At 47.5% G+C, this 25435-nt stretch overlaps 2 protein-coding genes across 3 annotated transcripts in view; one reads left to right on the top strand and one right to left on the bottom strand.

The window, feature by feature from the left end:
- The window catches only part of Dpysl2 (dihydropyrimidinase like 2), a 103756-nt gene extending 99401 nt beyond the window's left edge, over window positions 1-4355 (bottom strand). Inside the window, exon 1 of the mRNA XM_052732873.1 lies at window positions 3838-4355. Within this exon, the coding sequence (XP_052588833.1) occupies window positions 3838-4179 (342 nt within the window). The 5' untranslated portion in view covers window positions 4180-4355. The remainder of the gene's footprint in view (window positions 1-3837) is intronic.
- Window positions 4356-4553: 198 nt separating this feature from the next.
- Window positions 4554-14189, top strand: Pnma2 (PNMA family member 2). 2 transcript variants are annotated; one of them, XM_052732876.1, is made up of 3 exons: window positions 4554-4685; window positions 9084-9212; window positions 9489-14189. In XM_052732876.1, exon 3 carries the CDS (start codon window positions 9878-9880, stop codon window positions 10970-10972), a length of 1095 nt encoding a protein of 364 aa, XP_052588836.1. In that variant the 5' UTR covers window positions 4554-4685; window positions 9084-9212; window positions 9489-9877; the 3' UTR covers window positions 10973-14189. The 2 variants fall into 2 exon arrangements, with proteins under 2 accessions (XP_052588836.1, XP_052588837.1); XM_052732877.1 differs by lacking the exon at window positions 4554-4685 and adding an exon at window positions 5122-5227.
- The last annotated feature ends 11246 nt before the right edge of the window (window positions 14190-25435 follow it).

Here is a 25435-nt window from a genome sequence, read left to right as displayed (position 1 = left end):
GATAGGGTGTTCCCACTAGCCTTGCTTCCCAACATGGCGCTACACAAGGAATTACGTTTCCAGCAAAGGTCTTAGGGGATATGTTTGAGCTACAGCAAGATGCTGCCAAGCTCAGCAGAGTTCTATAGGGCCCACTCACTGGCATTTGCCCTGGACCAGAGGACAGTTTCTTGCCCACCTCTGTAGTCTGCACAGGTTGCTCATGGTTAAATGTGCCTGGAAGTTCTTTGAAAGGGGTTCAGCATCCAGTATCCCAGGATGAGAGGAGGTTTCTGACCTAATGTATCTCCACTAGAAGGGAAGGATCCCAGGAGAAAGGGTGGGGCTCAAAGACCCATGTTCACTGGTGAGCAGGGCAACTACCATAGTTAAGCACTGAGTGTCTTCCAAAGGTTTACAGGTGAAATCTGGATCCTCGGGGAGGTGCTATTACAGACCTTTAACATGTATGGTTTGATAGGAACTCCCAATGTTATTGTGGGTGTGCCCTCAAAGGGGCTTATGTGCTCTCTTCTCTCTGTCTCTCTCTCTCTGTCCCTCCCTCCCTCCCTCCCTCCTCCCCCCTACTCCATGTTATACCCCCCTTGCCAGTCTCATAAGGCAACCTGATCTGAACTTCCAGAACCACGAGCCCAAGCAGATCTATCTGTATTTATTTCATAAGTATCCCACTCCAGGTGTTTTCTGATAGTGGTGGGAGAGCTGTCCGTCTGTTCTCTATCCCAAGAGGCTCAGGATCAATATGGCTTCATTGCAGCCCAAACCGGCCTCTGTCCACACACACGGGAAAGAGAAGCAAGAAGATGGATGCTCTCCTCGTTCCTAACCCCTCTACTGACTTTTTCCCTTTCCCCAAGCTTGGAAGCCTGGGGCAAGCCACTCCTAGGGTTTTGTGGCCATGGCTTGCTCAGTCTGTGCATCATGTGTCACTAGTCCCTGGGAATGTATCCACTAGCCCCTCTCATCCCCCATGAGCTACGTGGCTAAGGAGCCTGCTCTGGCTTTTCTTGGCCTTTCTACAACAGAAGGATTCTTGGTGTCATAGGTGAGCAAAATACTTTTTCCTTTTCTTTTCCTTTTTTTCTTCTTTCCTTCCTTTTTCCTTTCTTTCTTTCTTTCTTTCTTTCTTTTTTTTTAAACATGATGTTGCCAAGTAGCTCTGGTGGGCCTAGAACTCATTGTGTAGCGCAGGCCACCTACCTCTGCCTCCACAGTGCTGGATTAAAGGTGTGTGCCATCATGCCTAGCAACTCTGACCCCTTACCAACAGATTCAAGGGAGGAGAAGGGAATATGGCCCATTCCATCTACCCTCCCCTGTGCCAGAGCTTCTAGAATTCCTTGAAAGCCTGAAGACACCCTGCTGATGAGCTAAATCTAAGTAATGACCACTGATTCTGTCAAAACCGTGAGCCAACTGTGCTTTCTGAAGTCACCATCATTATACATATATGCACACCCTCTTGCGAAACATGAAAAATTCATGCATTGTAAGCACCAAACTGGGTAAATGCTGCTAGTTATGGATGACCAAGTCCCACAGGAATGCCCCTTTTGTGATAAATGAACCAGAGAGGGCTGCAGAAAGGCCGCGCCAGAACCAACCTCCAGAGCTGATGACCAGGAAGCTGAGGCAGAGATGGATTTGCAGGGGTTGAAACTAAGGATTGGATCTGGTGCTTTTGTCTTCAAATTGCCTCCTCTGTGTTCCCTAGATTTGCAACTTAGAGTTTATGTTAAATTTAGGGTGTGTTCCAACAGTCACTCCGGTCACCCAGCCAGTGGCTCTTCCATTGTCATGCAGAGGTCACCTCATCTGTCACTTTCACGTGTCCTCTTACAGATTCTCCAGGTATAGTTCTGCTTCCTGCAGATTGTTGGAGTGACCCTACACCGTGTCTGACTTGAGAGTGCTCACTCAACCTCGGTGCAATGTGGTCTTGACTTTCACCAACGTGCTCCCATGAGGACTCATTTTATACTTACCCCATTTTTACTACAAGGTAAAATATTGAAACATCAGGATTAGGGATGTAGCTCAGCGACAGAATGCTTGTTTAAGCACACACTAGTCCCTGGGTTCAGGCCCCAGCACCACAAAAGAAAGAAAAGATAGATAGATAGATAGATAGATAGATAGATAGATAGATAGATAGATGATAGATAGATAGATAGATAGATAGATAGATAGATAGATAGATAGATATACAGACAGACAGACAGACGGAGCTGGTGGTCATGGTGGGTCACATCTGCAATCCCAGCACCCAGAAGGCACTGGGATTGTCATGAGTTCAAGTCCAGAATGAGATTCTGTCCCAAAAAAGAATGAAAAAAAAAAGAAATGAGAAGGAAAGAAAGAAAAGAAGAAAGATAGAAAAAAGAAACTTTTCAATTGTTCACTTGGAACAAAACAAGATTTTTGGATTTAGATTCCAGTCACCTCTTAGTAAAGTATAAATTTAAAAATCAGAGGATGGGTGGGTGGGTGTAAATTAAGTGATTTTTTTTTCCTAGAAGTGGTCCTAAGAAAGTCAAAAGCTAAAACACTCTGCCATGTTAGGAAACAGGGAAGCGGTGTCCCAGTCATTGCCCCAGAGCTGCTCTCTGAGGCTCTCTCTGGAGCATTCTCTGGGCAAGCCCTGAAGTGAGCATGTGCAAACAGCCCCCAACTTCTCCAGTGGCTGTCTGAAAGGAAGCACTTTTAGGACTAATCTTCCTCCTGCCCTAGAAGGGAAGGCACATGGAGGTTCAATATAGAGTCATTCATAGATTGGTGTGTTATCTTCACCACGGGCATGGAAGAGAAGCAGCAATCGAGCATTAAAGCACTGTGCACTATAAATGATCAGTTGAGACATTAAAGCTGTGAAAAAAAATACACGAGTATAAATGTCACCCTGAAATAGAGGGACATGTGTGTGAAAAGACCACTAGATTTGAAATGTGCACTGCTGTGATTTACTGGACCATGTCAAACATTTTCTATGACCACGGATAATCAGGCTCGCCTTCTTTGTCTCTAATCAGGGAGTCTTGTCTCCAAATGTAAGCCTTCTTCCCCTCCCATCCTCTTTTTTCCTTTCCTTTTTGGCTGTTTGAATATCATCCGCTTAGTCTCTCCCCATTCCCAAAGTGCCTCCCAAACAGCGCTGGGGAAGCGCTCTGGGAAGCCCTTGCCGAGACACTTAGCAGAACTTTGTTCTCCACATGGGCTATCTAGCTTTTCTCGGTGACATCACGGCCTCCCTGACTCTTAACTGGCTGTGAACCGGAGTCCAGGCACTGGTGACGGCTCGGGGCGCTGGCCGTGGTCCTGACCTCAGAGCTCAGGACCGTGGTGTCGAGCGCTCCGAAGGCGCAGACCTTGCCACTCCGAGGAGCCATGTGAGCCCCTTCCCCCCTCGACCCCAGGAAAGTCCTCTGGCCTTGACTGCAGCCCACCACTGCGCTCTTTGAGCTGCATCAAAAAAGGGTGGGGCACTGAGCCACAGCTGCAATCGGATGCCGCCCGGGAGGATTTAAGAACAGCACAGTGGTCCACCCCAATCGCCACTCGTTGCCTCCAGCCCAGGGATCAGCTGGTCCCTGACGCGGGTTCCCCACCTCCCAGGCACAAGGAAGCGAGGGCAGCCTTTGTGGGCGCTCAGACGCCCACCGGCTAACCCGTGCCTCGCCGCACCCTGCGCGGTGAAGGGGCGGGCAGGGCGCGGTGCGCGTGCAGATGCGGGAGGCAGAGCTCCAAGCGCCGCGTGCCGGTCGCCACGCGGGGATGCTCGGTCCTCCGCGAGATGCCAGGGTTCAGCCCCGCTCTCCGTCCCCACCCCCCCATACCAACCTGATCGTAGATGTTCTGCAGGGCTTCCTTGCCCGAGGCCCGCCGGATCTCCACCTTCCGGCCCGATTCAACAGATGGCTCCCCGCTGGCACGCCGGCTCTGCCGGTGCGGGTCCGGGCCCAAGTGGGCGACATCTCGCTGCTGAGCCACCACCTGCCCTGAGCCCCGGCCCACCGAAAGCGAATCGAAATCGATGGTCTTGTTCTCCGAGGACCCTTCCACCGGGCAGAACATGCCGCAGAATTTCTGCCGGGGCTTGGGACTGCCCGAGCCCAGGTTTTTAAAAAAGGCAGGGACCTCTTCGTCCTCTGCCGCCTTCCCAGATTGCTTTCTCTCGGCCATGGCTCGGGGGGCGCTGGGGAGGATTTTCTCCGTCCGTCCGTCTGTCTGTGGTTCCCTAAGTCTTCCTGGCTGGGTGTGCACTAGCCCCTAGCTGCCGCCGCGGTTGCCGCTCCCTGCCTACCGCAAGGTGCACAGAAAGGATGGAGGGCTGGCGAGCCGGCGACCCACCCCTCGCGGTCCCTCCTCCTGACCCTGCTTTCTCCCTCCCTGCCCACGCCCCCCGGCGCCGCCGCGCCACCTCCGAGCGAGCGGCAAAGTTGGATCTGGGCGGGCGGTCGCTGCGGCAGAGGATGCCAGTTCCCGGCAACGCGGGGCGGGGCGGGGCGGGCTGAACGCGCGATCAGGAGGGAGGGACAGGGAGGGAGGGGACCCAGAGGGAGGGGACGGAGAAGGGAGGGTACAAGGGGGTGGGGGGCACCCGGAGCCCGCGCTCCGGAAGTGAAGCGGCCACTCCACCCGCTAATGGATGCGCAGCGGCCGCCCAGCAGACAGCTCTCGGCGCCAGGGTGAGTGTTGGACAGCTACAGCTGGGCGAGGACCCGAGGGCGCAGATCCTGGCCCTGAGCCCCTCTCCTCCACCTGCCTCGCGGCTTTGCGAGGTGGCTCTGGAGCTCCCCTGTCCCTGGTTGAGGGCGGAGGGTTGGGGGAGCCAAGGGTCAAGCCTGCAGGCGTTGGGATGCTATGTCGCTGGGGAGGGGTGATCCTGGAAATAGCCAAGGGCTGGTCTCAGACACCCAAGTGCCCGACACCAAAGCTTCAGTTTACCCCACGACCTGGGGGTTGGGGGCGGGGGCGACTTCAAGGAGCAGAGGAAAAGGGGAATAATCTCGCTCCTTGCAGCCGCGGTGGTTGGGAGGTGAGGCTCACAACATGGCGGGGACGGAAAAAAGCAGAGGGGCGTAGCGAAAGGGAGGAATGACCCGGAGAAAGATGCAGGCCTGTGGTGCATGGGGGCGTAGAGGAGAATGCGGGCTGCGAATCACAGCACTGCTTCTCAACATAGAGATTGAGGACCCTCAACATTATCTGAAAGTCTCATGCCCTGCAGGTAGGCTACTGCCCCGGGAGAGGCCCAGGAGGGTCGGATTTGGTATCTCCCACCACTACACACACACATACACACACACACACACACACACACACACACACACACACACACACACACCTGGTTACCACCACTCCCACCCAAAATGGTTGAGGACTAAGCAGACTGAGGCTCACTCCAGGCACATCTTGTTTTCAGGGCGCCCCGCCTAGCTCCCCCCGCAGCTCCCCCGCCCTGTTGCACACTGCGCCAGAGCCCCACGGTTACCAGATGCCATTTCTCTAGGGCGGCAACGCTTTGAGCTAAGGGTAGAGTTCTATCGAGGCTTAGGGGAGGATTACATGCTGTGAATTATGCGCAGCCAAAGTGTGTGAGGATTTGAGGGTGTATGTCTTGGGGGGGGCGCGTGCCCGCGGTCCAGCCACGGTCGCCAGGTTGGAGGCTTTTCCAACCAGCATTCTAATCTTGGGCCCTTCCTTGCTTAATCTCAACCCCTGGTTCTGCTTCTGGTGGATTTAGGCCCCCCCTTGTTTTTCCAGAGTGGCTGAAACCTGCAGAAGCGTTGCCCATCCTTTAGGGGCCGGGAGATCTGAGCATGCTCACTAAGGAGAATGGGTTTGGTCTATGAAAGACAGTTTACTGCAGCATGTTCTCACAGGGCGGTGTGACCAAGAAATCAGGCCCATTGTCAGCCTTTGCTTAGGGAAGGATTGTATGCGGATACCAACGCCCCCAGTTGCCAGAGATAGTTTGATGGATGCAGTCACAGTTCACACACACACACACACACACACACACTCCACGCCAAGCTTATGTAGGAGCTGAGAGGACCCCTATGTGCGTAGGGCCTTTGGACATCAGCACCGGATGTGCTTGGCATTTTGTTAAAAGCTTCCAGTAGCTTCATTTGCCAATGCTTCACCAAGGCCCGGTGAGATGAGGGCTTTCATCGCTCCAAGCCTTCCAGGTTAGGACACGGGTTTAGGAGGAGTTTATGAAGGACACGTGTCTAGTTTGGTAATTCAAGTGGCGTCTTTGACCTCAGAGCCTGGTTCCTTTAACAGGTTATCCTGTGGGCCCCCTTTACGTGAGAAAAATATGAAACCCTTGCGTTCTCTCACATCCAAACATTTTTTCATGACCCTGTTGTACATCAAGGGTGTTTCACTTGGGGTCTTAAATTGGGGGGGGGTGATTTATTTTATTTTATTTAATTAATTTATTTATTTATTTTGGTTTTTTTTTTTTTTTTTTTTTTTTTTTTTTTTTTTTTTTTTTTTTTTTTTTTTTTGAGACAAGGCTTCTCTGTGTAGCTTTTGTGCCTGTCCTGGATCTCACTCTGTAGACCAGGCTAGCCTCGAACTCACAGAGCCTGGCTCTGCCTCCCGAGTGCTGGGATTAAAGGCGTGCACCACCACCTCATGGCATGTGTTAATTATATATACATATATATATGGGTGTTTTGCCTGAATGCACGTATATGTACCACATGCATGCCTGGGGCCCTTGTAGAAGGTGTCAGATCCCTTGGCACTGAAGTTATAGATAACTGTGAGTCACCACATCAGTGCTGCTAGGAACCAAACTTGTGCTTTTAACCACTGAGCAATCTCTCCAGACACTTGGGGCTTCTTTCTTTCTTTCTTTCTTTCTTTCTTTCTTTCAGGCCATCCCTTGTAGGATTACCTTCAGGGGAAAGGCCTCACAAGCTAACCAATTTTACTATGACAGTTTTTCTGTGGATCTGGGCATTCAAAGCCTTCTGTTTGGTTATTTTTGTTGTTATTGGGACAAGGTCCTGTATGTAACCCCAGGTTAACCTCAAACTCCTTACATAGCCAAGGACGTGCTTGAATGTCTGATCTGTCTGCCTTCACCTCTTAAGTGTTGGGGTAATGGGCATTGCCACTATTGGCTTATGCAATGCTGGGGTCTAACTTCCTGCATGGTGGCAAGCACTCCACCAACTTGAGCTACATCCTTAGCCCTTCCAGTGCTCTTTACATTTCTGATTCCTCCAAATACTCCAAGAGAAGGAAATTCACTCCCATATTTTACAAGGAAATCTCAGGCCTGGATTGGTCTGAAGTCCCAGGTCCCCATGCTCCCAGGCACAGGATGAGACAGCATCTTGCCCCCCTGGTTCTGGCACACTGGAACAGCCTTTAGCATTTCACAGGAAGATGGAAGCTGCTCCTGAGGCAGCTGCTGCTTTAGTTCTGGTCAGCATCTGTGGCATATGGCCTCCCTCAGACTGATGGGAAATGTTCAGGCTAAGGGTAGAAATGGTTGTAGCATCCTAACATACACCCTACAAAGGTCTCTGAAAGGCACAGTCAAGTCAACATTTCAGTTGGTATACCACAATGACTCCATAAGAATGCGTGGTCTAGCCGGACGGTGGTGGCGCACGCCTTTAATCCCAGCACTCGGGAGGCAGAGCCAGGCGGATCTCTGTGAGTTCAAGGCCAGCCTGGGCTACCAAGTGAGTTCCAGGACAGGCGCAAAGCTACACAGAGAAACCCTGTCTCGAAAAACCAAAAAAAAAAAAAAAGAATGCGTGGTCTAGTGATGTTACGGATATCTTAGTTTACATAAGTGCACTCTGTGGTGTTCAGCCAATTAGGAAGCCACCTAAGGTGCTTCTCTGAAGGCATCCCCATGGCTAAGTGACCACGCTGTCACAGGACCACTCCCTTTTACATTCTTAGGTTTCCCTTTCCATGCAGAGCAAGCTGCTTCATGGATACTTCACTCTGGTGTGGGCATGTTTTCTGCTGTTTGCCTTTCTCTCAACGGCCCAGTCAAATTTAAATGACAGGAAGTGTCTTAGTTACTTTTCTGCCTCTGTGGCAAAGGATCATGACCAAGGCAACTTAGAGAAGAAAGCATTTATACAGCTTCAGAGGGTGAGTTCATGACCACTGTGGCTGGGAGTATGGCAGCAGGTAGGCAAGCACAGTCTGGGGCAGGAGCTAAGAGCTTTCTGATCCACAAGCATAGGGCACCGAGATTGACAGTGGGAATGGGGTGGACTTTTGAAATCTCAAAGCCCACCCCCAGTGACACACCTCCAAAATCCCTCCCAGACAGTTCCACCAACTAAGGACCGAGCATTTGAATACATGAGCTATGGGGCCCATTCTCCTTGAAAGCACTACAGGAAGAGTTGAGTTGGTAACTTACCATGTGTAACACTGGAAAAGCCATGCTAGACACAACCAAAGGGGATTGATTCATAACTCCGAAGTGCACTTATTTTTCTGAGGTTCCATTTTTCTCTGTTATACCCATTAAAATCATTTTTAAATGTTTGAATGATTCTGTTTAGTTTTTTTTATGTCTTTTTCTTCTTTGGAGACAAGATTTCTCTATGTAGCCCAGATTGACTTCAAACTTACAATCCTCCTGCCTCATCTTCACAAATGCTGGGAGTGCCACCACACACAGTACAGTTGGACTTATTTTTAAAGATGGTTCTCATGTAGCCCAGGCTGGCCTCAAGCTCCCTATGTGGTCAAGAATGATCTTCAGTTCCTGACCCTCTTGCCTTCACTTCCCAAGTGCTGGGATTACAGGCATGGACCACCACGCCCAGTTTATATGGTGCTGGAACTTGAACTCCAAGCTTCCTGCATGTGTGCCAGGCAAGCACTCTGCAGACCGAAGAGTGTCCCCAGAACTGGGTGGGCTTTTTCTTCAAAGAAGTGTAGCAACTATCTTCTTTAGGATGATCCATTAAATTGTGCAGGACTCACTTTTTTTTTACTTTCCTGAACTGTTATGTTTTTAATAAGTGCATTAATCTTTATTACTAGATATCCAGCCTAAAAACATTATTCATGTTTGTGTGTAACAGGACAGCTTGATTTGGCTGAAGTTAAGACGCATACACACTATTGTATAGAGGTGGGAGACATCTTCCTGAGCTGGAAGCTGAATACATGGCCCCTTGATTCTTGAGGAACATTCTGGAACATATAAACAGGTATTTAACTATGTCTCCTGATCTCATCTTTCAAATGGTGAAGGTCTCGAATCCTGCCCACTGGTGGGGGTTCAGGGTGGAGAGATGGGACTTAAGCTGGTCCCCACAGTCCAAAAGTACAGTAAGTAAAGAAGGGAGCTTGCCAGAGTGGGGCAGACACAGGTGCAGTGGGCGTCATAGCCCTTGGTCCACCCCTAGTCCCATTTCAAACTAGAATGTGGGTGTGTCCTGGGAAGTAGAGGTCTGTATAGTAAAAATGAACCTCTCTTTCCCTAGGAGTCCTCGCCATTTTGCTGTGTGACTCCCCAGAGCTTTGGGTGCTAGAGTGGATGCTGCCTCCCCGCTGACTAGAGAGAGGCGAAGTGACAGGAAACATTTGATGGGAAAAGCAGTTGTCCCAGGTGCCTCACAGTGACAAGAGTCAGCACCACACAGCCTACAGCTCTCAGAAACAGCATCGAACCCACTGCAGAGCCACAGGGCTGATAACTGCAGCCCACCCCCGTCCACCCTGTAGTATCCATCAACTTTGCTGAGGGTCTGAAGACACCCAGGAAGTGCCTGGTTCTTGATACTAAGTAAAAGGACAAAGCCACCCACAAGGCTTTGAGCTGCTTGGGGCGTGAGCCAGGCCAGGCCTAAGCACAAAAGCATATCCTGGGACGATGGCGGTGGCACTGTTGGAGGAGTGGTGTAAGATCATGAGTGTGGATGACCGGAAGTCATTGATGGTGATTGGCATACCCATGGACTGTGGTGAGCCTGAGATCCAGGCGGTTCTTCAGGAGGCACTGAAGTGTGTGGGCAACTACCAACTGCTAGGCAAGATATTCCAGAAGCAAGATAACACCAATGCTGTTTTACTAGAACTCCTGGAGGACACAGATATGTCTGTGGTCCCCAGTGAGGTTCAGGGAAAAGGGGGTGTCTGGAAAGTGATCTTTAAGACCGCTAATCAGGACACTGAGTTTCTCCAAAGACTGAACCTCTTTCTAGAAAAAGAAGGGCAGACGGTTGCAGGAATGTTCCGAGCCCTTAAGCAGGAGGGAGTGGCTCCAGCTACCGCGACCTGCACATCCTCTGAGTTACTGGTCCATTTGGTGGGGCAGGCAATGGCTCAAACCCCAAGGTCTCTGCTGCCTATGAGGTACTGTAAGTTGCGAGTATTCTCTGGGAGCACAGTACCTGCCCCAGAGGAGGAGTCCTTTGAGGTCTGGTTGGAACAGGCCACTGAGATAGCCAAAGAGTGGCCCATCCCTGAGGCAGAAAAGAAAAAGTGGATGACGGAGAGCCTCCGTGGCCCCGCCCTGGACCTCATGCACATCGTACAGGCGGACAACCCTTCTGCCAGTGTGGAAGAGTGTCTGGAGGCCTTTAAGCAGGTGTTTGGGAGCCTGGAGAGCCGTAGATCCTCGCAGGTAAGATACCTAAAGACCTATCAGCAAGACGGGGAGAAAATCTCAGCCTACGTGCTCCGACTGGAAACTCTGCTTCGAAGAGCTGTGGAAAAACGGGCTATTCCCCGAAACATTGCTGACCAGGTACGCCTGGAGCAGGTCATGGCTGGGGCCAACCTTAACAATGTTCTCTGGTGCCGGCTGCGGGAGATGAAGGATCAGGGCCCACTACCCACCTTTTTGGAGCTGATGAAGGTCATACGGGAGGAAGAAGAAGAAGAGGCCTACTTTGAACATGAGAGCAGGGAGGAGTCAGGGGAAAGAGAGGGTTACAGCCGCTGGGACAATGGAAGGAGCAACTGAGAGCTACCCCCACTCCTTCCACCTCTTGGTGGGCATAGGGATAGTGCTTGACAAGGCTGATCTTGTTACACTGGGTTTTTCTCTAATATACAGAATTGAAGACAAGCATTAGAACCAAGTCTTTTTTTTTTTTGTTTTGACAGGGTCTCACCTTATAGCCCAGGCTGGCCTAGAGTTTGCTCTCTCCCTGCATCAGGCCTCCCAAGTTGAGTTCTGGGATTAGAAGAATGTACCACCACTAGTGTCCCATCTCAATTTTTCTTTCTGAGAAAAAAAAAAAATGCCTGGACTCTAAAGTAGATTGGTTTGGTGGACTCTAAAGTAGATTGTTAGTAAATACAAGACCAAGTCCCTAAAATACCTAAAACTCCTGTACGTTAGTTTCCTTTAAGCCCACCAAGGGTCAGCCAGATAGCTGGGTTGGTAATGTTGCTTGCCAACGTCTTCAGAGGGGGTAATGATGTGAACAGGAAATAGAAATTGGCTGGCAGGAGCTGAAGTGATGGCTCAGTGGTTAAGTGCACTTGCTACTCTTACAGAGGAGTTCAGAACCTAGCACCCACATGGTGGTTCACAACCATCCATAACTCCAGTTTCAGAGGATCCAACACCTTCTTCTGGTCCCTTTGGGCACTGCACACATGTGGTATGCATACATACGTGCAGAGCACACACATAAAATAAAAATAAATAGATCTTTAGAAAAAAAGAAGGCAGTTTAGGAGCATTTCAAGAGTGGGTTCTCTGACTCACGAGTGCCACAAAGGAGCTCTGACTTCTCCTTGTCACCTTCATAGAAGTTACACTTTAGGGTGGGACTGGGACCTCAGCCAGACACTAATCCCTTTGTAAATAGCTTTAGAAGTAGATCTCTAGATTTTCATGATAAAAATGGCTTATATCTGTTCCCCAATTTTAGCCCATCTCCTAAATGATTTTAGGGTTACCTCTTCAGAGGAGAGAATTTTATAGTGGCCTTGATTGGGGCTTTACTGAGTCTCATTAAGAGAAAACCATTGCCTTCTGGTCAGAAAAATGGAATCTACCACTTGCCTAGGTGGAGACCTAACATTCCGAACTCACCAAAACATAAGAGTTAATCCAGTTGGGAATGTCCATCACCTGTCTGATGGATTGCCCATTAGGAAGGTGGATTCACCTAATACCTTTAACGAGATCACATACTCTTTCTCCCCGGGATCTCTGCTGTCTGTGTAGCCACTACAGAGCCACCACAAAATAAGGCATGGCTTCCTTTCTTCCTCTTCCGTGTCCCTCTGCAGGAAGGTTCGGTCCCCATGGTAGAAGGAGAGAACCAACTCCTGCAAGCTGTCATTACACACACACACACACACACACACACACACACACACACACACACACACACACGTAATGTTTTAAACCACATCAGAAAGACCAGTGTTGACTCATACCATAGAAAAATGAATTGACCTTGTTTTTAAAAAAAAAAATAAACAGCTTTTGCAATAAAGTTTGAAAGATGAGATGGAGTGGCTTGTCGGGACATTTCCTGTCTCAAATCAGCAAATTCTGTTAGACTCTGGAAACTTCCTCCAGCTGTCATCTATAGCTAAGCAGTCACAGGCCTTGTACTAGGGATCTGGGGAGCTGGGGGGCAGGCCCTCCTCTTCCGGATGTAGGACCATCATGCCTTTGGGTTTCTAATGTCACCTGCAGTGTGTCCCCTTCCACACACATCTTCCTTCTACTTCGTGTAGATGGTTCCAGAAGGAGCTGCAATGTCAGTCTCTCGACCCGTGGATGGTTCACCTGGTCTGTTACCAAGAGGTACACAGCCATCGAGAGACGTCTTTGAGAAAAAGACGGACGTTTAGAGACATGCACAGAAGTGGACATGCACGGAGTGGTGTGACTGTCACTCTGGTCTGTTTAACCACCAAGACTTTAACTGGCCGCAGTGAGCAAAGCAGAGCAAAGGACCTCACAACCTGCTGAGGGCTTCAACATGCAATGTGTTTCACATAAGCCCCACTTCATTTGTGTGGCAAGCTACTCTTTGTAGCGTGGTGTATGCGTTTACGGGGTGTGTGTCACTGGTGTGGGGTGCTGTGTTACTCTTTATAAAGAGAAAGAAGCAAAGGTCAAATGAGTTCAATGGTCTCAACAACAAAATGCTCAGAAGTGATACCTGGACAGAAGCCCGGAAGGGACTTTGGGAACCCACCCTCCCCTAGCTGTGTGTCACTCAAACGTGTTTTTCTTAGTTCAGTAGAAGACTGATGTTAAGCAAATTGTATTTTAAACTCCTTAAATCTCAAACACACAGCAGGTGGTCTAAAGTGTCCTGATGACCAAGTCTCAGCATGATCAGTGTCCACCACGCTTGCTTTTGTTTCTAGACTGACCCATTTGCAGCAAAACCAAGTTCCCCTGCTGGCATTGGTGTACCTATTTCAAGCTTTCTGTAATTGTACGTAGACTTGAAAACTGTAGTGTCCTGTGTGTGTGCCCCAGGTTCGAGTGCACTAGAACACCATGAACAACCAACACTTACATGCCAGGCAGAGCTCTGGCCCAGTTCATGTACAGCCTTGTGGTAGGTCCTTGTGTGCTGTAAGCAAGTGGCTTAGCTTCTCTTAACATCAGTTTCCTCATCTGAAAATGGACTGCCATTAGGATCAAAGGGCACAGTGCCCTTTAAGCACTTCAAGTAACGTTTTGGAAGTTAGAAACCCCTCGACACACTGAGGGTCTTGGTATTTTCGTGGTAGTTGTTGTCAACTCAGTGCATGCTCTCCTGACTGTTCTGGTTGTGTGGAAACAAGTAAAGATGTAACAGGCTGCCAGCCGTGATGCTCCCACCGGGAAGCATTTCAGCTCTTTTGCACTGGCTGTCTTCCACATCCGTGGTAAGTATTCCAGAAGTGGCTGGTGACCTAGCTGACTTGATTTTGAAGTGATAACATGCTCTTCTAGATTGTGAGTTGGTTTAATTGAAGAATAAGAAGTTGCAAGAGAAGTGTTTTTTAAAAGTCATCATCTGCGATGACTTATCTTTCTGAAATGCATTTTGTCCACGCCGCCTAACCACAGTGATTGTCATTATTGACCATTATATCCTGACTTCATGTGGCTTTGTGTTCTTGAGAATGGCTTCACCATTGTCACTTATCAACAGGCTGAAAAATTAAATGTTACCCCTGTGAAGTTATGAAATAAATCAGAGTTAGTGAAATCCTGAGTTTTTTTTTTTCCTACTTCCTACATAATACGTCTGAGTGAATGTTTGAAGGTGTTTCATTACTAAAAACAAAACAAAATCAAACTAAAGGGACTGGAGAGATGGCTCAATGGTTAAGAGCTTTGCTGATCCAGAGGACCTGAGTTGGTTCCCAGCACCCACACCTGGTGGCTCATAGGTACCTGTAACTCCAGCTCCAGGGGATCTAACACCCTCTTTGGCCTCTGAGGGTACCAACACACACATGGTATTCACACACACATATAAAAGTAATAAAAAAAATATTCAAGAAAAAAAAAGTTAAACTAAAGTCAAAGGCCTTGAACTTTTCTAGTAACTACTTGAGTGGTGTCTCCAGGGGCAAAGTAAAAGCCCAGATCGGTTCTCCAGCCTTTGTTGTGCCAAGGGTAAGAGGACCTAAGGGCAGACTCTGCATTCAGGGCTGAAGTCAGCTCTCCTGTGTAGATCTGTACAGAGGGATTGCCTCTTGCCTTTGGAGGCCTTGAAGCTGTGTCACCTCTCTGGAGTGCATTGGGAGAGCATTCCACATTGTGCTAGACACACTGTGATCAAACCACTAGGAGCGAGCGCTCCAAGGGATGCCCTGCTCCACATCTCCATCATGTGAGCAAAACCCTTCCAGGAAGGGCTCTCATCTCATGTCCCATCTCCACTCCTAACCCTCAAGGATGGAAAAAATCCAAGATCCCTGAACCAATGCTGAAGTTCACTTTCCTTTTCAGTGTCCCCGGTGGAAACTGCAGGCCACGCCATCAGCTTCCTGCAGGTTTCAGGACATTGATGCCATCTGATGTCCACAGCTGCATCAGCCACTCAGGCTTGTGCATCCTGCTAGCTTCTGCTTCCCAAACTAAATGCAAGGTTGTCATCAGTTTTACCAAATGTCCATGATGTTCAGCAGATCTTCCGGACATCCCATGGTTTGCTACACAAATGGCCAAGACCAGCAGAGTCTTGGGTTGTGGAATATTCCTTTACACTGTGTGAAGATGCATCACTGTGATTGGTTTAATAAAAGGCTAAGCAGCCTATAGCTAGGCAGGAGGTATAGGCAGGACCTCTGGACAGAAAGAGCTCTGGGAAGAAGCAGGGAATCGCTAGAGGACACAGAGAGAAAACAGGAGATGCAAGATGGAAGAGAGGTAAAAAGCCATGAAGCAAAATGTAGATTAATATAAATGGGTTAATTTTCGTTATAAAACTTAATGGGACAAGCCTAAGCTATAGGCCGAGCTTTCATAATAATAAGTCTCCATAATAGTAAGTTGTTTTTTTTTTTGTTTTTGTTTTTGTTTTTTTTTGTGAGCTGGCAGCCCAAAGAAAAATCGTGCTACAGTCTTGATTGAATGACTGTCATCTGTAAACTGAAGTTTTTCAGTCCCTCCCGGTCTCACCTGGGCAGCAGCCATTTTTATAAAATAATCACTCAGAGGCTTAATACTAATTACAAATTGTTTGGTCTATTGCTCAGGCTTATTGATAGCTAGCAATTACATCTTAAATTAGCCCATTTATATTCATCTATGTATTGCCACATGTCTTGTGGCTTTATCTGTGTTCTATTACATCTTGCTCTCTTCCCCACCCCCACCCTTGTGGCTCACAGTATCTCCTCTGACCCCGCCTTTCTTCTCCCTCTATCTCTCTTGGATTTCCCACCTGGCTGTCTCCTATCTTGCCATATGTCAAAGCAGCTTCTTTATTAACCAATGGTAGCAACATAGATTCACAATGCACAGAAAGATCGCCCCACAGTAGCCACCCACACCCTTCACTGAACCCTAGTCTTGCTCCCAGGGTTCTGCAGCCCTTCCAAACTCCTCAGTACAAAGCTGCTCTGTCCCCTCCACCCCAAGGAAGACTGGGAGGTGGTAGTAGCATTCCTGCAGGCTCTACATCACCTAGGCTCTACTCAGGAAGATATTCATTTCTTTCTGGTGTGTGTTCATGCCTCTGACCCATCACACATTGTCCACTTAGACCTGATCCAGATGGGTGTTATCCAAAGCAGAGGGGAAAAAAAAGCAAAAAGAAAATAATAATGATTGCAATCTGTGTCCGAGACAGTCCTGTAAGCCTGGACAAAGCAGGAAGATCAGAACTCACTGATGAGAAGGGACAGAGCCTGAAGCAGAGTGAAGAAAGAGGATCCAACACAAACAGGTATTGTCAAATGGGCTCCACCAGCAGTCTTTGGTGCTCTAAACACCTAGAACCAGGGCCTAGAGAGATGGTTAAAGGCACTTGCCAACAAGCCTGATGACCTGAGTTCAATCCCCAGAATGCACAGGGTGGCAGGAAAACCCTGCCCCTGCAAGTTGTCCTCTGACCTCCACATGTGTAACACGGCAGGCACACGCATGTGAGCATGTGCGCGCGCACACACACACACACACACACACACACACACACACACACACACACAGAGCGAGCGAGCACTAAGGCCAAGGCAGACACCTCACTTGTCAACCTAGCCTTCCCAAGGGATGGAAGCAGGAAGTTGCCCTGGACCAGACCTCCACGACATTGCTCCTCTCTGTGCCCATGTGCTCCTTGACATCCCAGATGGACATCCTCATAAAGATCAGTGAAACTCCAGGAGCACAAACCCAAATCAATGTGCCTGTCAGGAAAGGTGTAGGGTTTCCCTCTTGCTTTCCAGATACCAGCTGGGACTGCCCATTAGTTGTCAGGGTTTTTGTTTTTTTTTCAGCACCAGCTGAGGCTTTCTCAGCCACCCCACCTCTGCTTACCAAGGGGGAGGGGTGGCAGTGGCTAAGAATTGTGCAGTGGGCCATGCTGGGAGCCACTGGGAAAGGCTCCACAGAAAGGGAAGATGTTCCCCCACTCTGTCCTGCCCAGGCCTGTCCCTCCTCCACACAGTCTGCCCTGTGCTGGTCTCTCCCAGTCTCCAGAGGTCTTTCCCAACAAACTTAATTACCAAAATAAAAGCTTTCCTGAGCAGATAGTTGTCACAGAAGTCGATTTTATATTGTTATTTGAGCAAAAGACAATATAAACCAGATTGATGGACCATGGAGTCTGGGCCTGTCCACAAGTCCTTTATACTTCAAAGTTATTGATGGCATGATCTAAAATGTATTCCAGGGGCTGGGGACATGGTTCAGCAGTTAGGAAAACTGGCCAGACTTACAGAGGACTCAGGTTTAGTTCCCAGCACCCACGTGGTGGCTCACAACCATCTGTAACGTTGATTCCAGGGGGTCTGATGCCATCTTCTGGCCTTGGAAGTCACTGCACACACCTGGTACTCATACAAACATGCAGTCAAATACCCATATGCATAAAAGAAGAACAAATAAATGTTCCAAAAGAAAAGAAAATGTATTCCATTGGACATATTTTGGCTCAATTTAGACATTTCTGTTCCAGGAGGAAGGTTGGCACAGCTGCTTTTTTGACATCAGGACAGGAGTGGGTAGGTTGTATGTACCTAGGCTGGGCATCTTGGGGTGGAAAAAGCACCCAGGGCCAGGGCCATTGAGATGTCTCAGTGGATAAAGTGACTACCTTACACCCCTGACAAGCTGAGCTCGGTCCCTAGATCTCACGATGGAGAGAACTGACTCCACAAAGTTGTCCTCTGAACCCCATACATGCCCTGTGACCTGAGTGCCCCTACACACATCGTGCACACACAACCATAACAAATCCAAAAAATTAAAAAGAAGAGAGGCAGGGACCACATCGACCACCTACCCAACACATAGAGCACCCCTGGCACTTGTTATTGACATCAGAAACAAAAAGACAGATTTAGAAATAGATGAGAATAAAATGTAAAGATGGGATTGTGAGGTGGTTCAGCAAGGAAGGGTGCTTGCCAACAAGCCGGACTACCTGAGTCCAACGCCCAGAACACACGTGGCAGAGGGAGAGAGCTTACTTCTCCTGCAAGCTGTCCTCTGATGCCCTCACATGCATGCTGTGGCACTCACCCATCCACTCACATACACAAATAAAGAAGCCTGGAAGCAGCTATAAGGAAATGATATTTGCATAGAGGAATGATGAGAGAAACAGCTGCTGATATGACATGAGGAAATATGCAGGCAAAAGACAATGATGCTATTGTGCACTGGATAAGGAGGACTATCAGCTCAGCGGGATTCAGTACAAACTGCCCTCGGTGCCATCTGAAGCTGGGAGCCACATGGAGGTGCTTGCCAGGGGAGGGACCTGGGCGCTGAGAAGACGCCTGCCTGAAGAATGGGTTTCTTTAACGGCAATCGAACCATTCAGGATTTCTAATTTCCTCTGGGGTCAATTTTAATCATTCAGATTTTCTGTTTTTACAGGTTTTCAACATGAAAAGACACAAATTTGTTGATCTCCCTTTCTTGTTTTAAATTATTAATACTTTGTGGTTATGGCTTCATTTCCATTCTGAATCAATCTCTCTGTCTATCACTTATCTATGTATCACTTATCTATCTATCTATTATCTACCAATCTGTCTGTCGGTCTGTCTATGTGTGTTCATAATTTTCCATAAGTTCAGCTATTTTGTTGATATTTTGCGGAGAATCAGCTCTTACTGTCTTACCATCTCCATCTTTATTGAATTAACTTCCACCCTTAGCTTTATTCTGTCTTTCCTCTCATCTAAGATTATTCCTTGTCTTTTTATTTTTTTCTAACGCTGGGTATAAGACCTAGGGTTTCACATCACTGAGCTATCTCCCAGCCCTGGTCTTTGTTATCTGTCTTTCACAAATATATAGAAGCATAGAATTGTATGTCCAAGTATCAGTTTTTATATCTCACTTTTTTTTTGGCAATACTAGTGATTAAACCTAGGAAAACACACATGCTAGGCAAGCACTGTATCACTGAGCTACATCGCCAGCTTCTCTATTGTATATATGTGTTTGTAAATATATATGTATACATTATATATACATATATACTTGTATGTATTTTTAAGTTCTTGTTTTTATTTGTGTGTGTCTATATGGACAGGCATATGCACATGAGTGCAGTGCCTGCAGAGACCAAAAGAGGGCATCAGAGACCCTGAAGCTGGAGCTACAGGTGGTTGTGAACCACTCAGTGTGGGTGCTGGGAACTGAAGTTGAGTCCTCTGCAAGAGATGCAAACCCTCTTGACTGCTAAGCCATCTCTCCAGCCCATTAAATGTTTTATAGCCTTTTTTATTCAAGAATTCGGTCAATGGAGGGACAGAATAGCATCACCATCTTTTCATTTTAAGACTTTTTTTTTGGGGGGGGGGTTTCTCTGTGTAGTTTTGGTGCCTGTTCTGGATCTCGCTCTGTAGACCAGGCTGGCCTTGAACTCACAGATATCCGCCTGCCTCTGCCTCCCGAGTGCTGGGATTAAAGGCGTGGGCCACCACCGCCTGGCATTTTTTAAAGATATTTTTAGGTAATTGAAATGTAATTAATGGATGCATTTATTTGTTTGAGACAGGATCTGGCAAGTGGGAATATTTTTAATGTTTTGGTGCTTCATTTTTATAAATACCTTATTTGCTTTGGAAAATCATCTCTGTCTTCCACACACTTTCTTTTTATCCTGTCTCAGCCTTCCAAGTGCTGGGATTACTGACAGGCACCAACATCCCTGTACTGTGATTGATGTTCCCTCTGGTCAGTAATCCGGAGTAATTGGGGAGGGCACTTGACTTAATTGCCCAGTCTTGTTGCTTATTATTTAATATCTTCAAATTGTTATTTAAAATACTTTTAATATACTCACCCTGTGATGGTTGAAAGAAAATGGCCCCCAAAGGGAGTGGCACTATTAGGAGATGTGGCTTTGTTGGAGGAAGTGTGTCTCTTTGTGGAGGTGGGCTTTGCAGGTTCATATACGCTCAAGCCATGCCCAGTGAGACAGACACTTTCTGTTGCCTTCTGATCAAGATGTAGCCAGCATCATGTCTGCCTGCCTGCCACCATGCTCCCCACCATGATGATAATGGACTGAACCTCTGAAACTGTAAGCAAGCCACCCCAATTAAATATTTTCCTTTATAGAAGTTGTCATGGTCATGGTGTCTCTTCACAGCGAGAGAAACCCTAACTAAGACACAGCCATATGTGTGTCTGCAAACCCAATCCAACATACTCCATCTAAGCTGGAAATGAAGTCTTCTGGCTTCAACTTTTTTTTTCCCCAGAGACTGGAAAATGAGAGCTAATGTGCTTCATATTTATTCTTACGTTTTTCTAGTTCTCTCAGCCAGGAAACTCTTTCAATAACGTTTCACAGACTGTGACAAGGAATGATCATAGCCTGCTTGTGCGGAACACGTGTTGACGTTCTGTGCGTTGTGGAAGGCTATTTTCCTTAAATAGAGAGTTATAGGTTGACTTTTGGAAAGTTCTGCATGTGAGCTGGCGAGATGGCTCAGCAAGTGAGGGTGATTGCTGCCAAGTCTGGTGACCAGAGTTCGTCCCCAGAATGCACATGACAGAAGCGCAGATCCGGTTCCTGCAAGGGGTCTTCTGACCTCCACACGCATGCTAAGGCAAACACGTGCCTCTTCCAGCAAAATAAATAAATAAATAAAATTAAAAGTGTTAAAATTCTGGACATCGGAGCTGGAGAGATGGCTCAGTGGTTAAGAGCACTGACCACTCTTCCAGAGGACCTGGGTTCAATTCCCAGCACCCACATGGTAGCTCACACCTGTCTGTAACTCCAGTTCCAGGGAACCCAGCAGCCATGGCAAAACACCAATGCACATAAAATAAAAATAAATTAATTAAAAAAATTCTGGACATCAAAGATTGCTTTATCCTGTTGCTTGTACTACTTCTGAGAAATATTTGTGGTTCTAAATTTTGTCCTTTGTACACCATGTGTCTTTGTCTAGTTGAAATTTTTTTTTTAGAATTTCTTTTTCTAACTTGTTTTCAACACATTAGAGATGCGTTGACGTGATTTTTAAAATCCTGCTTGGTGTTCACTGGCTTCTTGGATATCAAGATTATAGTTTTCATCAAATCTGGAAAATGTTTTCTTCTTCAAATAACTGCCAGGTGCCACGGCCTTTGGGAGACTCCAATCATGCATATTTCCTGCAGCTTGCTGCTCTTCTAATATTCCCTCAGGGCAATGTTCTTTCCTTTTCTTCATGTGTTGCCTTGGGGAGCTGTATTGCTGGGTCTTCAACCTCGTTGACTGTGGTGTTGGTATTGTTATGCTGTCAAACCTAATCTGAAGTTAAGCTTCTCAGTGAATTTTTTGGTCCAGATATTTTGGTTCAGTTCCAACATCCCTTTTGGTACCTCCTTGTGCTCCCATTTATCATCTCATTATCTCCACATTTTCCTCTGAGTTCTAGAACATACTCTGATAACCTTTTAAAGTCTCTCCCTGCTAATCCAGTTGTCTCTCTAAAGTATGGCTCTATTTTCCAGCTCTACTGCATGTCCCACCATGTTCTTATATGAGATATGGGATGGGCTGACTTGGTGATGTGTTACATGTACGGACTGTGGCCCTAGAGTTCCTTTTCTATGTTGTCCCTGCAATCTCAGGGTCAAACCCAGGACCTCAGGCATGCTCAGGCAATTGCTGTACCACTGAGCTCCACCATAGCCTAGAATTCCCTTTCTAGTAGGTTTCTCTCCGAGAGTTAGCTACAGGAGGGAGGTAGAAGCCATTCTGCATTCTTCCAAATACCGAACAAATGCAAGTCGATGTGCTGATTTGGAGAGCTTTTTCAGTGTAATTCAAGTCCATATTTCATTGTTCTCAGTTAAGTTCATTTTAGTTTGATTGTTTTTGCAGTGCTGGGATCAAATCCAGAACCTCACACATGTCAGTTTTCATTTCAAGTTACTGAAATGAAGTTTATTTAAAGTATGCCTGACTTAATCAGCTGGCAGTCTTTCCAAAGATTTTACTTTTTTACTTTTAATGATGTGTAGATGAGTATTTGCACATGAGTGCAATGACCTCAGGGGCCAGAAGAGGGCAGCCGATCTCTGGAGCTGGAGTGATAGGTTGTTGTGAGGTGCCCAATATGGGCACTAGGAACTGAACTGGGGGCCTTCAGAAGAGCAGTACACACCCTTAACTGTTTGGCTTACTATCCAGCCCCAGTTGAAAGTCTTTAAAAGAGGATCTGGGCACTTGGGAGGTAGGGACATCTGTGAGTTCAGGGTCAGCCAGGGATACACAGTGAGACCCTGTCTCAAAAAAAAAAACCAAAGAAACCAAAAGAGAGAGAGAGAGAGAGAGAGAGAGAGAGAGAGAGAGAGAGAGAGAGAGAGAGAGAAAGGGAGGGAGGGAGGGAGGGAGGGAGGGAGGGAGGGAGGGAGGGAAGAAAAGAAGGGAAAGGAAAAGTAAAAGAGAACTCAGACCTTTCCAGAGCTCAGACTCCAAAGGGCAGACACATCTGAAATTCCTTCTCACTTCTCTTTGTGCAGCACACTCATGACCTATTCATGACTATTTGCCCTACAGACTTCAAGTTTAATGAACTTTTCAAATTTACATAAGCCAATTCTCACTTTATATGTACTTCTATGTTTGAACCCTAACTGGCCTGGAAGTGACACTGGTTGTTGTAAATGTTAGGTTACTGAGTGTCTGGATTTTGGTTTTCTTCTTCTTCTTTTTTTTTTTAAAGATTTATTTATTATGTATACAGTATTCTGGCATGTACAGATCTCATTGTAGATGGGGGTAAGCCATCATGTGGTTGCTGGGAATTGAACTAGGGACCTCTGGAAGAACAGCCAGTGCTCTTAACCATCTCTCCAGCCCTCTTGTTTTCTTCCTTTAAAGAGTGTTTAAGTTGGTTCTAGCAGGCAGTTAAATTATTGGGGAAGCTGGGCGGCGGTGACACATGCCTTTAATCCCAGCACTCGGGAGGCACAGCCAGGCAGATCTCTGTGAGTTCAAGGCCAGCCTGGTCTACAGAGCGAGATCCAGGACAGTACCAAAACTACAGGGAGAAACCTTGTCTCAAAAAACCCAAAAAAAATTATTGATGAAACAGTTTCAACCTTTTGAGGTTTGGGGTTTTCGTTTGTTTGGTTTTGGTTTTTCAAGGCAGGGCTTCTTTGTATAGCCTTGGCTGTCCTGGAACTTGCTCTGTAGACCAGGCTGGCCTTGAACTTGCAGAGATCAGCCTGCCTCTGCCTTGAGTGCTGGGATTAAAGGCATGAGCTACACAGTGAATTCAAGGTCAGCCTGGGATACACGAGACCTTGTCTCTAAATAAATAGATAAGCACATTAAAAGCTGATGGTAAGAAGTGTTGAAAAGGAAGGAGCAGAGCGTGTGAAAGGGAGGTCTGTGGTTCTGAGCACATGTCGTCTTTGGCAGGAAGACCTCCTTTTCCCTGCACCAGAAGGAACAAAGAGGAATTGAGTGCTCTACGCAGATTGACAGCAGACTTTGAGCTGATGGATGGTCAGTGTTAATAAGGTCCGAAGGCAGCTCACATCCACTCCAACCCCCAGTACAAAACTGAAGGGATTTCAGCCACAGGGTTTGTCTGAAGTCACGGCCACGCTGCTTGGCACAGGCTGCACTTCTGTTCCGTCCCTCCAGGTTTTCTTCCTAACTCGAAGCCTGTTCCAGGAGGCCTTGTCTGCTCTCTTCTGTCACCTACTGCTTCTGGGCTCAAAAGAGGGAAGGCAGGCTTGGTTGGCTCAAAGATGGTGGACAATATGGGAGAGAATGGACTGGAGTAGAGCTCAGTGGCTTCTTCGTGAGAACACACAACATTGCGGAGAGTACAGCCCGATCTGAGCCTGAGCTGAGTGCCAAAGCTACGCATTTCCTTGCAAGCACATTAGAGACGAGCAGTGAAGGGTTATATCTCAGAGTGCTGCCGAGGAAGGGACCAGATTGTGGAAGGCTTTGAGTGCCAGAAATAGGAATTAAGAATGGTTTCTGCTCTCATGTATTCATTAATTCATTTCTAAAAATGTGCCGAATGCTGATAATATGTAGACTCTGAGCTCAAAACTCAGACGTTGGGGCCCGCAGGAATTTCTAGTCAAGAGAATGAAGGGTTGGAAGGGGCAAATACTTGCACATGAGCTGGGTGATGTGTCGTCCTCTGAAACACAATAAATAAACTCACCTTTAGTTTCTGTCCACAAGGGAATGTGCCTAAATGAGAGGTGGGTGCGAGCACTTTTCTCCTAGCATGGGTTCACACACACCAGCCTATGTGTTCATTTGCTGACAGGTGGAGTAGAAAACCCCCATGCAGAATTGTGGAGAGCCTGGTTCCCATCTCAGCTTTACCTCTCTGGGCCTTGGGCAAGTCACCCAACCTTGTTAAGCTTTTGTCTCCTTCTCAGGAACAAAAGACCAGCTAGCTTCTCTTTGAATGGAGAAGTCCCCCGAACCTTGGTTGAAATACATTGATTTAGTCAGAAATATTTATTCAGCCTCTGGCTAGTGGCTGAGACACAAAGAAAACCAAGATGGCTCCCAGCCTCAGGGGACCCCATCATGGGATAATGTTAACAACATGGTGCAGGTAGCGGGCAGGAGTTCAAGTACATGGTCCCAGGTCACTAAGAGGCATCATGCGGTTGTAATCGGCGGCTGGCTGGGTGTCTGCCAGTGGCTTCATTGAATACTACGAGCATCCTGTGAGTCAAGACCTTTGGGTATACCAAGCCACAGAACATCACCCATCAGAAGGCAAAATCCCTGGGTTTTCCCGGTGCCTGGTGAAGACCGTCCATTCCTTTGAAGAACTCAAATTAGAATGACCACAGACGACACAGTCCCAAGCACTGACAAATGGAGACTGTAGCTCCTAGGAAAGTTGTATTGATTCGTTTGGACAGATGTAACGAAATGCTGCAGCAGAGGGGCTTCCACATCAGACATTTATTTCCCACAATTCCGGAGGCTGGAAGCCCAAGATGTCAGCAGGGCTGGCCTCTGCTCTCTCCTCACCTTGTACTACTGCAGACTAAATGTTTGAGTCTGTCCATAGACTCCCATGTTGAAATTCTAAAGGTCAGTACGATGGCACACGCCTGTAATCTCAACACTGGGAGATGGAGGAAGAAGGCTCAGGAATTCAAGACGAGCCTAGGGTATCTAGCAAGTTAAAGGCTAGCCTAGCCTACTTGAGAGCATATCTCAAAAGAAGAGGTGGAGGAGGGAGAGGAGGAGGAAGGAACTCATTCATTCATTCATTCAACCTTCAGTATGATGGCATTTGTTTGAATTTGGGGCCCTTGGGAGAT

This window comes from Peromyscus californicus, unplaced genomic scaffold (assembly GCF_007827085.1).
Source record: "Peromyscus californicus insignis strain IS unplaced genomic scaffold, ASM782708v3 Scaffold_12__1_contigs__length_115047231, whole genome shotgun sequence".
Classification (NCBI taxonomy): Eukaryota; Metazoa; Chordata; class Mammalia; order Rodentia; family Cricetidae; genus Peromyscus; species Peromyscus californicus.
This window is presented reverse-complemented; position numbering and strand designations above follow the sequence as displayed.

Excerpts from the sequence above, each read along its gene's own strand:
- Pnma2 (XM_052732876.1), top strand. The coding sequence starts at position 9,878 with ATGGCGGTGGCACTGTTGGAGGAGTGGTGTAAGATCATGAGTGTGGAT.